We start from the raw sequence: 17728 nt of genomic DNA on the forward strand, positions 1-17728 counted from the left end.
GATAATTTCTTCACCCTGTGTAAATCTCAATAAGAAAAATTACAGAAACATTTACACGTATGACTGGTTTTGTCACATATATCCATTATACCATCAGTAAAACAACAGATTTGATGTTGGTCTAAAACTTTTGCACAGTACTGTATATTAAAAAAAAAAAACTATAATTTGTTAGAATGCTGTAATATTTCTCAAAAATTTTGTTAAAATGCACGAAGGTCATTTGACGCAACATCTCCTGAGTTCGTTCTTCCGAGGTACAGTACTAAACTAAACTAAAACTAGAATCACAATAAAAACTGAAACTGAAATAAACTAACAAAAAATCACTAAAAAACAAACCGAAATAAAAAATAAACAAAATAAATAAATAAACTGTTTTGTTTTAAGTGAAAACTAAAACTGTCAAAAAATTGTTTATTAACTGAAATAAAATTTGAAAATAATCACAATAAATGAAAAACTAAAACTGAATGAAACAAATTAAAGGATGTAAAAAACGAACTGTAATAAAATAATAATAAAACTAAAACTAAAAATATTTGTCAAAAAAAGTTTATTTACTGAAATCAAATTAGAAAAAAAACTAAAACTGAATAAAACTCACAAGTCACTGAGAAATGAACTGAAATAAAATAATAATTAAACGAAAACTAAAACTGTTTGTCAAGTTAATTACCTAAAATAAAATTGGAAAAACAATAAATAACAAACTAAAACTGAATGAAACAAACAAAAATCACTGAAAAATGAACTGAAGAAAATAATAATTAAACTAAAACTAAAAAATATTTGTCAAAACAAAGTTTATTTACTGAAATACATTAGAAAGCAATAACAATAAAAAAACTAAAACTGAATGAAACTCACAAGTTGCAAAAAATAAAAAATAAAATAGTAGTCAAACGAAAGCAAAAAAAGAGTATTTGCTAAAATAAAACTATAAAAAAAAATCACAATAAACCAAACAATTAAAACTGAAACAAACTAATAAAAATCACAAAAAAATTTACTAAAGAAAATAATAATTAAACAAAAAAATATTTGTCAAAAAAAGTTAATTTACTGAAACAAAATAAAAAAACATCACAATAAACAAAAAACTAAAACTGAATTAAACGAACAAAAATCACTGAAAAACAAACGGAAATTAAATAATAAACAAAAAAACATAAACGAATCATTTCATTTTAATATTAAAATAAAATTAGAAAAAAAACAATAAATAAGAAACTAAATCTGAATGAAACTCACAAAAGTCACTAAAAATGAACTAAAATAAAAACCATAATTAAGCAAAAATGAGTTAATTTACTGAAATAAATAAATAAATGAAATAACTAAAAACTGAGGCAGGCACCGAAAAAACAACCTAAATATATTTGTCAAATACAAGTTAATTTACTATAATTAAATCAGAAAAGAAAAATCACAATAAATCAAAAACTAAAACAGGCACTGAAAAACAAACCAAAATTAAATAATATTTAGCAAAAATAACAATAATGGCTTTCAGAATGAAAAGGCACTCATTCTGTAGCTAGCTAATGAATATGTATTATTACTTAACGAAAATGTACTATTATCCAAAAAGTGTGGTGTATAGAGTAAAAGTTGAAACAGTGTGCATTGTATTTGATAATTTATTTTGATGTGCGTCAATAATGACACTGTTGTTTGTGTTTCAGTGGCGATGCCATTCATCATAATGACCATCATGTACCGGCCGTATCATCGTGGTGTTTACTGCAACGACGAGACCATCCAATACCCCTACAGACCAGACACCATCTCTCACAAAATGATGGCTGCCGTAACCATCTCCTGCTCCGTCATTATCGTAAGTCTCAATGATCAAACGGCAGAATTCCGAAAGCCTTGTTTTTAGCGACACCGGTGGCCATTCAGTGAACTGCAGCAGAAAGATATTTCTCACAGTCATGCACATGAGATTTAATGTGGTTCAGTGTCTCCATATACTCGGAGTGAAGTTCTGTTTCAATCTTTAATTAGATGTAAACTGAAGTTGGAAATACCTTTGCAGTGAAATATAGTGATTTTAACAGAGCAAGGATTTTTTTCACAGTATATAATATATTTTTCTTCAGGAGATTTTTTTTATTTCTGATTGGCTGATAGAATTTTCACAACACTTGTCCAGCCTCTTAACTCTTCACCCTTCACTTTTGTGTATTACTTCGCCCACATACAGCAACAAGCAGAGGGCACTCTACAGTTTGACAAATATTGCAGCTGTTGGACAACAATGTACTTTTGAGGCTTTTTTAGGCGATTAATGTAGTTATTTGGATTCCAACTATGCAGTTTATTTATAAGGATAGTGTCTATTTCAAAATATTTATAATTTCTGAGAGACAGCGCTAAAGAAAAACAGCCCTAAAAGAAAAACAGCGTAATTTAAAACTACAGCTGATCAAATCATTATTAAACAGGTAAATGACTTTCTAAGTCGATCTCTCTCTTTTGTATGTTGTAGTGCTGTATTTATACCATAGTAATATTGTATATATCTTCCGATTACAACAGAGAAATACTGGAAAATCTCTGTAGACTGATGGCATTTTTATGCCGTTCAGTCTTATAATCTTAAATAACATCTCCGTGCTGAATTTTCTTTTTTATACACATGAATATGCCGTCAAACTGTTGTATAAACGCAATATCACACTCGTAGAAGTGTGATGTAGCTGTATATTTTCACTGGTGGGACACTAATGCATACAGCCACTACTACGAGTGCTACGATGCTACGAGTGTGATATTGCTCATATATATATATATATATGTATATATATATATATATATATATATATATATATATATATATATATATATATATATATATATATATATATATGGTAACACTTTACTATAATATATATATATGGTAACACTTACTATAAGGTTCATTAGTTACTGCGTTTACTACATTGAACTAACACTTGTGCAGCATTTATTAATCATAATTGGACATTTCCTAATGCATTATTAACATCCAAGTCTATCCTTGTTACCATTAGTTAATGCACCGTGAGTTAACATGAACTAACAATGAACAACTGTATTTCCATTAACTAACGTTAACTAACATGAAGAAATACTGTAGTAAATGTATTGTTCATTGTTTGTTCATGTTAGTAAATGCATTATTTAACATTAACTAATGAACCTTGTATATATTTAACATTAACTAATGAACCTTGTAAGTGTGTATATATATATATATATATATATATATATATATATATATATATATATATATATATATATATATATATATATATATATATATATATATATATATATATATATATATACAGTTGAAGTCAAAGTTATTCACCCTACTGTGAATTGTTTTATTTGTTTTTAAATATTTCCCAACTGGTGTTTAACAGGGCATCGAATTTTTCACAGTATTTCCTATAACATTTGTTCCTCTTATTTGTTTTATTTCGGCTAGAATAAAGGCAGTTTTTAATATTTTTTAAAGCATTTTAAGGTCAATATTATTGGCTCCTTTAAGCAATATTTTTTTTCTCGATGGTCTACAGAACAAACCAACTTTATACAATGACTTGCCTAATTACTCTAACATGGCTAGTTAAGTCTTTAAATGTCTCTTTAAGCTGTATAGAAGTGCCTTGAAAAATATCTAGTCAAATATTATTTACTGTCATTGCAACGATAAAAGAAACTAGTTTTTAGAATATACTTATTATAACTGCTGGTGGGAAAAAGACAGCTGTGTTGATTTTGAAAGGAATGTTCTGTGTTGCGTTTGATTGTGTAAAGATGCAGGTTGGTTTGTATTATTGTCAGATGTCCTGCGAGAACACTGTGATTAGTTCAGTGTGATTCATCAACTCTCACTCTGAGTCATCTGCAAAGATATTTGCTTGAATCCTTCTCAAGGCAAGTTTATGCAACACATTCAGTACACAATGGCAATTCAAAGTGCTTTTAAAAAAATCATAACATAAAACAGTTGAAGACCAGATGATTAGCCCTCCTGTGAAATATTCTTTTTTCAAAAAGTGCTTTTTAATGCAGAGAATAATTTTTTCAACATTTCTAAACATAATAGTTTTAATAGCTTATTAATGATACTAATAAACTATTACTAATAATTACTAATAAATGATTTCTTTTATCTTTGCCATGATGATAGTATATGATATTTGACTATATACTAGTATTCAAGATACTGTACTAGTATTTAGCTTAAAGTGACATTTAAAGGCTTAACTAGATTAATTGTTTAACTAGGCAAGTTTTTTATAGTGGATATTAATAGTAGGATAGTGGATGTTGGACAGTAGTTATGTTCTGTAGGCCAATAGTCCCCAACCTTTTCATCTCCATGGACTGTTTAACGCTTGACAATTTTACTGCAGCCCTGGGGGACTCGGAGGGTTTACGTAGATGGCTAGGCAACCATAAATCATTTTCTCAGAGGATGACTAGCTGAAAAAATATTGCGGCAGCTCTGATACAAGTTTTGTTTATGGAGAAAATGAAAAAGGCACTACAGTGTTTGAGTAGTATGTGTTTGTCTGAGATAATTAGTCAATCAAAAAGTGTATTTTCCATACAAAATATTAATTGGTCAGAATATAAACTGATTGATCAGTTCTTATCAACGTGACTTGGGGCGTGCTCACGGCTTTCTGAAAAGTTGAGATATTTTCAACTGAACTTCACGCTGCTTGCGTGCACCACTATAGATTCGTGTGCAAGCCACACGACTCCATGCCGTCAACTGTGATTTGTTGACAATTCAATTCAATTCAATTCACCTTTATTTGTATAGCGCTTATACAATGTAGATTGTGTCAAAGCATCTTCACATAAAAGGTCATAGTAAATAGGAACAGTGTAATTCAGTTTGTAGTGTTTAGTTCAGTTCAGTTTAGCTCAGTTCAGTGTGGTTTAATAATCACTACTGAGAGTCCAAATATTGAAGAGCAAATCCAACGATGCGCAGCTCTATAGATCCTGAACTATGCAAGCCAGTGGCGACAGCGGAGAGGGAAAAAAAAACTTCACTAATGGCGGAAGTGAAGAAAAAAAACCTTGAGAGAAACCAGGCTCAGTTGGGCACGATCATTTTAATTTCTCCGCTGGCCAAACGTCTCGTGCAGAGCTGCAGTCTCAGTGGCGGAGGCTGGAAGCTGGCCTCAGCGAAGACTCGTCTGTCTCTGGAGCGTCACAGGAATCAGTCTCATGTTCTCCACTCTTCCATGACCATCACAGTAGCTGCTCAGGATACGGCCTGGTCCAGGATATGGAAACCTTGGGATCATCTCGTCGTTGGTCTTGGATCGAATCAGTGACTCTGCATAGTCTGCGGGCCTCGGGAAGAGTATCCCCAGGTGGAAATGGAGAATAAAGAAGATAATTAGCGACAAATGGGTTGCGGATCCATTCCTTGGCAGTTTGCGGGTCCTCCACTGGGCCTTTTCCCCTTCGCAAAGGAACTTTTTAAAGACGCCTGTTTCTTACTCATTTAGCTGCTTGTGGGTTAAATTTTGGCGCTTTAGTGAATGAAATGTAACTGAGGGAATACGGGCAATTTTTACATTTTCACATTTTGTGCGGCCCCCGTACCAGTCCACGGCCTGGGTGTCGGGGACCACTGCTATAGGCAATCAAAATAAAAATAATTAAGAGGTCTATTAATAATAACCTTAGTCGTTTTTACATTTTTTTTTAATTTAATTTTGAATATATTATAATTCCAGACAAACTAAAAGAAACACGAGTTTCTATTTCCTTTTTGGCATTACCAACAGCAACGTTTTTACGCGTTGTCCTTTGGATTTTCTTAACCCTCATTGATGGATGCAAAATCTGTAAACTGTTTTAGCAGAATTTTTATTTTATAAAAGAGCCTTAATATTAAAAAAGATATCCTGAATAGAAACTTCTCATTAATGAGTGAATGTTTTTGTAGTTTACCATGGTATTACTGCAGTTATCACTGCATACTGGTGCCCAAAATAATACAAGCACAAAATGTGTAATTTGCTGTAATGGTTAATCATGAAGATAATTGATCTGTCTGTTGGTGTACTGAAAGCATTTTCAAAGTTTTCCTGTCTTAATAAAAACTATGATCTTATTTTTCAGAAAGAAATGTATGCTTGAGGCCAGATCAATGAGTTTGAAATGTATTTATTTGCTTATTTAACTTTTTTTGTGCGTGATGTTCTCCTATTGATGAATAAATGTCTGCCTTGAACAAAATATCACATTAAACCAGGTCTTATGTTGCACAGATTTTTTTAACCCCCAGAGTCCAGATTTTCCAATAGTTGTATATCAGTCAATTGTATATTATCCAATCCTAAATTATCCAAATCTGTACATCAATGCAAATTAACACTTACGGTGGGTCTCATAAATGATTTGGACACATGAGGGTTTTTTTTAAATTTGCAAAGAATAGAAATATTACAAATGTAAACATCAGCTGTGCAGCTTACAGCATTATGTAGCGAGGGGCTGGGTGAAAACAAAAACCCCTTTCCAATGTTTATGCAATATCGATGCTGAAACAATATATTATACTTCCCTATTCTGTGATGACAATCTCCTGAATCTACTTTATCCCTAACATACAGTTGAAATCAGAATTATTAGCCGTCCTGAATTATTAGCCCCCATAACAAAATACAATGACATGTAAAAAAGGAGAAAAAAAATATTACAGAAAAAAAGTAATTACTGAGACATTGTTATAATATACATCTTAGAAAGCGGCTTCATATTTTATCATACATCTTCTGTTTGCCAAATCTAGAGAAATGGAACCTTTTCTGAAACCATTTTCAGCTGACCATTTTAAAAACGTGGAGTTGTCGTGTCTGTAAAGATAAATGATCGGATTTTCAAAGTTTTCCTGCCTTAGCCACCTATAATCTTAATTTTAAGAAAGAAATGTATGCATTAGGCTAGATAAATGACTTTGAGATTTATTTATTTGCTTATTTTACTTTTTTTTGGATGCCTTTTTTATTAATAAATAAAACTTCCACGTTTGTTAGTTTTATGTTTTGTGTAGCCATGTAATAAGTGAGATAAAGTACATCCAGGATGGTTGTTTTCACAGAATAAAGCCCTTTAGTCTAATACAAACGTGCTCAGCTTTGTGTTTGGGCTGCTGATAAACTTGTCAGGCTTTATTCTGTGATAACAACCTCCTGGATGAACTTTATACATACAGCTGAAGTCAGTATTATTAGCCCCCTGTATATCTTTTTCCCCAATTTCTGCTTAACAGAAAGATTTTTTTTCAGAACATTTCTAAATATAATAGTTTTAATAACTCATTTCTAATCACTGATTTATTTTATCTGTACCATGACGACAGTAAATAATATTTTACTAGATATTTTTCATGATACTAGTATTTAGCTTAGGTTTAGCCTAGGTTAATTAGATTAACTAGCCAAGTCAGTGCATTGTACAATGATTGTTTGTTCTGTAGACATTCGAAAACAAATATTGCTTAAGGGGGCTAATAATATTGACCTTAAAATGGTTTTAGAAAAATTTAAAATTGCTTTTAGTCTAGCTGAAATAAAACAAATAAGACTTTATCCAGAAGAAAAAATATTATCGGACTTACTGTGGAAAAATTTCTGAATCTGATAAACATCATTTGGGAAATATTGACTTTAATGTTAATCTTTATCAGGATATGAGATGACTTAAATCGTATGGTTTTCTCTCCTGCAGATCATATCTGGCGAAGCTTACTTGGTCTACACCAAGCGTCTTTACTCAAACTCAGACTTCAACCAGTACACTGCAGCGCTCTATAAAGTGGTCGGGACGTTTCTGTTCGGGGCGTGTGTGAGTCAGTCTCTCACCGATATGGCCAAGTACACCATCGGACGCCTGCGGCCGAACTTCATGTCGGTTTGTGCTCCAGCAGTGTGTGAAGGCTACATGCTGGAGATAAACTGCACTGGAAATGCTCGAAACGTGACCGAGTCCAGGTACACACACACACACACAAACACACGGGATAGGAAGAGCCATGTCACAGGTCCTACACTGATGACCTCACTTCCTGGACTCGTTGATATTCTTCACCTGTTGTTGAGCTTCCTGTTTGTCCAGTATCGTTGGTGCTTTCTTAGGCTTTGACCTTTGTGGCTCGAAGGTCTTATTTGTGTTTTGAAATGTCATTTGTTTTCAGGAGTATTTATAGTTTTGATAAAACGTGAACTGGGAAGCGTGAACTGTGCTCATGGCACATTTTACATTGTTTTTGTTTTCACTGTCAGGGAAATACTGTTGTCCTTTATAGGGGATGATGGGACAGTTTTAAATGTGGAAAATTAGGATTTTAAATGTGGTGGTGGTTTTATTATTATTATTATTACACTGTAAATCCCAACAGTGAACCGTATCAAATGAAATGAGTGTAGTTAATTCAAAATTGACTGAAAGTTAATTCTACTCATTTGAAAAGAGTTTTGAACTCAGTGTCGAAGGTAATGAATTAATCAAATACCTCATTACTTCAATTTAAATGGATTAAGTTCACAGTACTCATATAGATTAGTTTAACTCAAATGGTTTGTAGCAATCGGTTTCCCCAAACAGTTTGAGTTGCCTTAACTTATTGGGTTTTACAGTGTATTATTATTATCATTATTATTTATTATTATTAATTATAATGCTTCTAAATATTGGTATATTTTATATGATTTATTATTGTTTTATTATTTATATTATATCATTATTTATTACAATTGTTGTAATTTTACAACTTTTATTTTGCATATTTTAGGTCTTAGTTACTTTGTTCAAAATGTAAAACCTCAAATTTGAACAGAGTATTTTTCACACAGCAGAAAGAACTGACAACTTATCCAGCATATGTTTTATGCACAGGCTGCCCTTCCAGATGTAACCCATCACTGGGAAACACTCATACACTCTTATTCACACACGTACACCACAGGCAATTTAGCTTACCCAATTTACCTAAAGCGCTGTGGGGGAAACTGGAGCACCCGGAGGAAACCCACGCGAACATGGGGAGAACATGCAAACTCCACACAGAAACGCTAACTGACCCAGCCGAGGCTCGAACCTGCGACCTTCTTACTGTGAGGCGACAGCTCTACCCTTTACGCCACCGCAACACCCAGAGTTTACAGTTTATAGTATTTTTACTTCTTTTTTTTAAATAAATGTTACGTTTTATGTGTTGAACTCTATTGACACACAATATTGCTATTAGTAACAAAACCTAAAACTGTTAGATTTGGAAAGAAATAATAAAAAAATAATAATAATTTCACCACTAACAGTAATAAATAGTTAAAATAGTTAATAATATTTAATATGTAGTAATAGTTATTAGTTAATTAGTAAAATAATAGTTTTGAAATTTATTGACACACAGTATTTCTATGAGTAACAAAACCTAATACAACAACTATAAAAAAACAATGAAAAAACCCCATTATAATTTAAAAATAATAATGATAATTTCACCACTGGTGATGCAGTGGCGCAGTAGGTAGTGATGTTGCTTCACAGCAAGAAGGTCGCTGGTTCGAGCCTCGGCTCAGTTGGCGTTTCTGTGTAGAGTTTGCGTGTTCATATTGCATATTCGCGTGGGTTTCCTCCGGGTGCTTCGGTTTCCCCCGGTTTTCTCCGGTTTCCCCCACAGTCCAAAGACATGCGGTGCAGGTGAATTGGGTAGGCTAAATTGTCCGTAGTGTATGAGTGTATGTGTAAATGTGTGTGTGGATGTTTCCCAGTGTTGGATTGTGGCTGGAAGGGCATCCGCTGCATAAAAACGTCCTGGATAAATTGGCGGTTTATTCTGCTGTGGCGACCCCGGATTAATAAAGGGACTAAGCCAAAAAGAAAATCAATGAATTAATTCACCACTAACTAAAATAACAATAATAATTCCTTACATTTATATAGCACTTTTCTGGGCACTCAAACCGCTTTACACATAGGGAGGAATCTCCTCATCCACCACCAATGTGCAGCATCTACCTGGATGACGCGACGGCAGCCATCTTGCACCAGACCACACACCACACATCAGCTGATTGGTGGAGAGGAGATAAAGCCAATTATGATATGGGGAGGGTTAGGAGGCCATGATGAACCAGTGAGCAGATTTGGCCAGGATGCCAGGGTTAAACCCCTACTCTTTTTCAAAGGACATCCTGGGATTTTTAATGACCACAGAGTCAGGACCTCAGTTTAACGTCTCATCCGAAAGACGGCGCTCACTGAGCAGTATAGGCTGTTTCTCAATTCCAAGATTGCAGAGAACGGACTTGCGTTCTTGTGGAAACCGGTCTTGCCAGGTGTCCTCGAAAGAACGAACTCAGGAGACCGCGAGGGCAGAGAACGCGTCCTCTGAGAAATGAGATGCTGCGTTCTTCACGACCTTCACGCGTTTTAAATGGTAAATTATTTAAACATTACAGCATTCTTACAACGATTTATTGTTTTTCCCCTTTTCAAAATATATACTATGCATAAAAACATTCTAAATAAATGTTGCACAATATAAATAAAACTGATTTTAATATGAATTTCAGTAAACAAACACCCTTAATGTGTTCATTCCTTTATTAAGATGTTCATGGTAATTTTTACTTTTACCGTTTCATTTAGGGAAACTCCTGAGATAAATAAATGATGTCTCTGAACTTTAATAATAAATCTAAATAAAATGCTGCGCTTCCCACCTCCAGTCACAATGAATTCTGGGACTTCCAGAGCGAGTTCGGTGTTCAAGTCTGCATCGATATCAAGATCACATGCGGGAAGTTCCACGCGTCCTCTGTTCTTGCGGTCTTGAGTATTGGAACTGAACTTTGGCAGCTGATGATGACGTTACACGAGAACACGAGGACGCAAGACCGCTGAAGAACGCATATTGAGAAACAGCCATAGAGTCCCCGTCACTATACTGGGGCATTAGGACCCAAAAAGACCGCAGCTTGGGCGCCCCCTGCTGGCCTCACTAACACCACTTCCGGCAGCAACCCAGCTTTCCCATGTGGTCTCCCATCCAGGTACTGACCGAGCTTCAGTGGGCAACCATGTGAGGGTTGCAGAGAGCTAGCTGCCGGCTATATTTAAAAATAATATAATAATATTTATTATTATTATATAATAAATATAATAATATTTAAACAAATTATAAATATTGGCACACGGTATTGCTGCTGTTAACAAAACCTAAAACTGTTTAATTTAATAATATAAACAATAATAAAAATGACAACCAGCAGTAATAAATATTATTTTATTTTTAATTTTGAACTGCACAATATTGCTACTGTTAATAAAGCCTAAAATTGCTACATTTCGAAAGTATTGATTAAAAATAAAGTAAATTCTACTATTAACAGAACTAAATTCTAAAATGACTAAACAAATGAAATACAATTGAGACTAATCAGACTAAGCAAACTGACAAACGCTACTAACAAAATTGATAAAATAAGATAGAGGCAACGCAGTGGCGCAGTGGGTAGTGCTGTCGCCTCACAGCAAGAAGGTCTCTGGTTCGAGCCTCGAGTTTGCATGTTCTCCCTGCGTTCGCGTGGGTTTCCTCCGGGTGCTCCGGTTTCCCCCACAGTCCAAAGACATGTGGTACAGGTTAATTGGGTAGGCTAAATTGTCCGTAGTGTATGTGTGTGTGAATGAGTGTGTATGTGTGTAATGAGGATGGGTTGCACCTGGAAGGGCATCCGCTGCATAAAACAAATGCTGGATGAGTTGGCGGTTCATTCCGCTGTGGCGACCCCAGATTAATAAAGGGACTAAGCCAACAAGAAAATGAATAAATGAAAATAAGATAGTTCCCCTAAAGTACATAATGAGCTTCGGGACCCCTTGCCCTGCACATGTTGTATGTCTCTCTTATTTGACACAGAAGGATCAGTTCATGGAGGTCCCGAGGCCTGCAATTGGGAACCACTGCTTTAAAGTCCATATGAGCTGGAAGCTGTGACCGTTTTTTTTTCTCTCATAATGCGACGCAGTTCCTAGAGAAACAGAATGTTAAATGAGAAAACAGTGGACGTGGCTTATTTCTTGTACTGCAAGCTGATTGGATGTAGTAAAGTAGGCATTTCATTCAGAAAGATCAGGAAAAGGGCTTGGGGAGAGTTATTACAACCTAACAGGCTCCTCCTCCTCACCATTTCTGTTTAGCCCCGCCCAACACCTCAGACAAACGTAACCCTAGAATTGAACTGAAAATAAACAGGAAGTGCATTTTCAGATTTCAATTAAAGATTACAGAATGACATGTTCAGATGAATTGTTCACCACAAAACTAGCAATGTGAGCTAACAAAATCAATATGGTTAGTTTTGATTTCATGTGTACTTTAAAAGTTGTTGTGAGCTGTGAGAATGATTTCTCTCTCTCTCTCTCTTTTGTCCTGTATGTGTTGTCCTGTAGGCTGTCCTTCTACTCGGGTCACTCCTCATTCGGGATGTACTGCATGTTGTTTCTGGCGGTGAGTTTTCACGCTTCTCTTCCTCTCCTGCAATCATGCTGACACAGAGAGCAGTGCAGACAGATAAAGAAATCACAGGAAACGTGACCGAGAACATAAACTACAGCCAAACACATTCCCAGAGTTCCCAGCTTTAAATCAAGAGCTGCACAAGTGTGAGAGTCCAAACAAATAGGTGTGATGTTTGTTTTAAAATCGATATCAGTATTCTCTAGCCATTTTGATTAGTCAACAACATGTTACTTGCAAGAGTTTCTTTGAAATTTTATTGTTACAAACTATTTTAAAAGTTTCAGTAATTTGAGTGATTCACTCAGAATCAATGACTCATTTAGACTGAATGAACCAGTATTTTTGAACTAATCTCTTGAACAAGTGACTCAATGACTCAGTCAAAAACTTTTCTTGTTGTTTTTACATGATGAATCTGAATTTTTAAGAGTCTCTTGAGTAAAAGATTAATGTCTTGCTCATAAAGGCTTCATCTGTTTCGTTAGTGGATTACTCTGCATACTTGAGCATATTTCTTTAAACAAATCTTTCAGTGATTCAAAGACTTTGCTTGTTTTGTTACTGGATGAATCCACATTTTTGAACAAATGAATCTCTTATGAACTGGAGACTGAGTGATTTCGTGTTTTAAATATTTTAAACATATGATTCATAACTGCAAGATCAGTCAGAATTTTTATATGAATCTCTTGAACAAATGATTCAGTGAGTCACTAAAGAGTTCACTTGTCTTGTTACTGGATGAATCCACATTTTTGAACATGTGAATCGGTTATGAACTGGATACTGAATGATTTCGTGTTTTAAATATTTTAAACAAACCATTCAATAACATCACTTGATTCATTGCTGGATCAGTCTGAATTTCTATATGAATCTCTTGAAAAAATGATTCAGTGAATCAGTCATGAAGACTTCACTAGTTTTGTTTTATGAAAGAATAAATTTTTTTGGACCAATATCTTGGGCTTAAAGATTCAGTCACTCATTTATATAGAGTTTACCTTATTATATGTATTTTAATATTTATATATATTGTTTCTTGCAATAACTCATTTAAATTTAAATGAATTATCTTGATATATCTGAAGATGTTAGGTGACCAAACTCTTATTTTAACAAACTGTTTTGGTGCACCAAAATGTAATGGCTATATTTACAGAGAAATGGATAAAAATATTGGTGGGCTGTACTCATTTATGGAGAGCACTGTATATGCATACATACATACACACACACACACACACACACATACCCTAAAAATACAGCTTGCCAATTATTTACTCACACTCTCTTCTCCAAACCCGCATGACATTTCCTTCTCTTAGTGTAAGTGATGCACAGAAGAAAGGAAGTCATAAGGGTTCTGGCCAACCTGCGGGATCTTTAATAAACTCTCTAGTTTCACTCGTGTTCAGACGTGTCAGTAGTCAGGAAGTGAACTCCTATTCTCATAAGCTGCTTTCCCATAGCACACTGTAAACTACAGTGTCTTGCAGCTCATTTCCTCCTATTTAAGGTCCTGTGAAGTGCCTTGAAACAAGCATTTTTTAAATTTCATGTTTGACAATCTCAGCTAAAAAATTAAGAGAGGAAGGGACATAGAGTAGCTCCTACCCTTTAAAAAAACAGCCAATAGCGTTTGGTTTTATCACAGCTCTGTCATTGAGAGTGGTTGAGACCAAGCGCAGCAAATAAAAAGCAAATAAAAAGAAGGGGGCGGGGCATGTCAGATACTAGAGAGATTCTGATTGGTCAGAAAATTTGATGAGAAACTAAAGTATGAGGTGACGTGAAAAGAAAATCGATTTAAGATCGATTTAGGTGAAATTGACCAACTAAAAGCTTTAGATGTTTATATCTGTTTTATACTTTCTAAACTCAAATTCTGTCACTGTTTTGGAGCGCACTACCTAATATAGTTAGTGCTGTTCCATTTCTTAGGGGTAAATTTTAAAGCCCTTCCCCCTCACACTTGGTTTTAAGGGGGTAGGGGTACAAAAAAAGAATTGGGATTGGGTCTAACTGTACTAATTGGGCCTTTCGTTTGTGAAGCATTGAGTGTCTGTGGTCGCTAAAAACATTGTGCAGAGAGGAGAAAGTGTTCTCATATGTATTTGAACATTCCACCTTGACTCCATTACTCCCAAACTCCATATTTGAGCCATCAGCAGGTATTTGTTATATAGGTAGTTCTTATGTATGCAGAGAACGGGGGCTATGGCATCTCTTTGGGAGATCAAAACAGGTGTATGAGGGCAGACCGAGCCTGGCGGGCACACCGTTGCAAAACCGCCCAAATTTTCACTACCCACCTATGTCATTTTTTACCCACAAAAATAAATTCAAAACGCCCAATTGGGCAGGAAACCGCCCAATCTGGCAACACTGCCAATCAGAGAAACAGGTCTCTTTTCATCAAAAATAAACACACATTGTCAACTGTAGTTTTTAATTGTATTACAATAAATCATGGAATATTCAATGCTTATTTGAATTATTCTTGATGTATTTTAAATCAATAATAAACAAAAACTGTGTTGGGGGGTACAACAACCTCTTTTGGAGGGGCATGGCCCGCGAGTGCTCCCATTAACGCCGGCACAGTTGTGACAGTTCCTAGAGAAACAGAATATTAAATGAGAAAACAGTGGGTGTGGCTTGTTTTTTTTTTTTTACTGCGAGCTGATTGGATGTAGTAAAGTAGGCATTTAATTCAGAAAGATAGGGAGAAGTATTTGGGGAGAGTTATTACAACCTAACAGACTCCTCCTCCTCACCATTTCTGTTTGTTGTCAAAACTGACAGCTGTAGGGGCGTGGTTACGTGTGTTAGCCACGCCCAATACCTCAGACAGATCTAATCTGAGAATTTAACTGAAAACAAACAGGAAGTGCATTTTCAGATTTCAATTAATGATTACTAGGGCAAACTATTGTTTTTTTTTTTCTTCTTATTGACATGCACAGATGAATTGTTCAAAAAACTAGCAACATGAGCTAACAAAATCAGTTGTACTATTTCCCATATCCCCTGTGAATGTTGTGTAATCTGTGGTTGTTCTGTGCAGCTCTATGTCCAGGCACGTATGGCATCCAAATGGGCTCGTCTCCTCCGGCCCACAATCCAGTTTTTCCTGGTGGCCTTTGCCATTTATGTGGGATACACGCGCGTGTCGGACTACAAACACCACTGGAGTGACGTGGTGGTGGGTCTCCTGCAGGGGGCGCTGGTCGCTGTTCTCACGGTGAGGCAGTTGCTCACGTTAACTGTAAAAGCAAGAGTAGAAATTGCAGAAATGAAAGTTTGCATATAGAAAATGAATGTGCTTGTAAAACTAGTGATATTTGTTTTCATTGTGAAGCAGCAATAACCCTCCTGTCACTTATTAGTATTATTGTTTTCTTTTTCAAAAATTTCCTGAATGATGTTTAACAGAGCAAGGGATTTTTCACAGTATTTCCAATCATTTTTTTACTCTGGAGAAAGTCTCTTTAGTATGGAAGCCCGTTCCCGCCACTGAATAAAAAAAATAAAAATTAAGTGAAAAAAAAAGTTTAAAAAGTTTTTTTTTTTAAATAAAGTGAAAAAAAAAAAATAAATAAAAAAAATTAAGTCAGAATTCTGAGTTATAAAGTCAGAATTGCGAGTTATAAAGTCAGCCCGTTCCCGCCACTGAATAAAAAAAAATTTAGTGAAAAAAAAAAAGTTTTAAAAAAAGTTAAAGTAAAAAAAAAATAAATAAATTAAGTGAAAAAAAAAAACTTGACAAAAAAAATTAAGTCAGAATTCTGAGTTATAAAGTCAGAATTGCGAGTTATTAAGTCAGAATTCTGAGTTATGAAGTCAGAATTGCGAGTTATTAAGTCAGAATTCCGAGTTATAAAGTCAGAATTGCGAGTTATTAAGTCAGAATTGCGAGTTATAAAGTCAGAATTGCGAGTTATTAAGTCAGAATTCTGAGTTATAAAGTCAGAATTGCGAGTTATTAAGTCAGAATTGCGAGTTATTAAGTCAGAATTGCGAGTTATTAAGTCAGAATTCCGAGTTATAAAGTCAGAATTTCGAGTTTTAAAGGAATTCTGACTTAATTTTTTTTTTTTTCACTTAATAATTTTTTTTACGTTTTTTTATTATTTTTTTTTACGTTTTTTTTTTTTTTTCACTTAATTTTTTTTTTTTCAGTGGCGGGAACGGGCTTCCATACTTTTGCTTTATTTCGGCTAGAATGAAAGCAGTTTTACATTTTTTTAAAAAACTATTTTAAGGTCAAAATTATTACCCCCCTTAAGCAGTTGACATCTTCCACCATTTTGTGTTTTAGCTCCAGATGCTAACCTTAAACCAGACAGCACATGGCATAAAAACACAAGATTTACTTTCATCAAAGTATTCATTTGAAAAAGTGATTGAGAAATTCACTGAAATATCACAGTAACTGAGTTGACAAACGATTAATCTATTGGTGCATCTTAAACATTTAATAAAAAGGAACAGTTAAAACAGTAGCATAAATGGATGTGATGATAATAATATAAAAGTAAAGTCATTGCGGTCATTTTAACACTATCTAGTGTAAAGCAGAACTATAATAAGAATATAAATGAACACATTTATTCACAAGAAATTAGTCAATTAAACATTATTTTATTCATTCATTCATTCAATCATTTTCCTTCGGCTTAGTCCCTTTATTCATTAGTGGTGACCCACAGTGGAATGAACCGCCAACTTATCCAACCCAGTAATGTGAAACATCCATACACACTCGTTCAAACTCATACACTATGGCCAATTTAGTTTATTCAATTCACCTACAAACCATTGTGAGGGATGTAAATAATAACAGTGGTCCTAACATATTTCCTGTTATACCTGTTCAATTTCTCTAGCTTCTAAAAATCCAAAAAGATCTACATATTGATAATGTTATTGACTCTTGGTAATGAATAGACTCTTGTTACAATTATGCAATAGTTTGCATAATTTGGAAAATGTTCAGGGAATGTTCAGGGGCCAATGACATCACTACATTGAAATGGTCCATAGCGCTTGTGTTTGGACTGAGGGGGAAACCGGAGCACCTGGAGGAAACCCACGCCGACATAGGGAGAACATGTAAACTCCACACAGAAATGCCTACTGACCCAGCCGGGACTCGAACCAGTG

General features: G+C 34.5%; 1 protein-coding gene across 1 annotated transcript in view; it reads left to right on the forward strand.

The window, feature by feature from the left end:
- Window positions 1-17728, forward strand: part of plpp2a (phospholipid phosphatase 2a) — a 68412-nt gene that overhangs the window by 47651 nt on the left and 3033 nt on the right. The window contains exons 2-5 of the mRNA XM_056445664.1: window positions 1689-1840; window positions 7762-8024; window positions 12490-12547; window positions 15630-15806. Coding sequence (XP_056301639.1) covers window positions 1689-1840; window positions 7762-8024; window positions 12490-12547; window positions 15630-15806 — 650 coding nt within the window. The remainder of the gene's footprint in view (window positions 1-1688; window positions 1841-7761; window positions 8025-12489; window positions 12548-15629; window positions 15807-17728) is intronic.

Source organism: Danio aesculapii, chromosome 2 (genome assembly GCF_903798145.1).
Source record: "Danio aesculapii chromosome 2, fDanAes4.1, whole genome shotgun sequence".
NCBI lineage: Eukaryota > Metazoa > Chordata > Actinopteri > Cypriniformes > Danionidae > Danio > Danio aesculapii.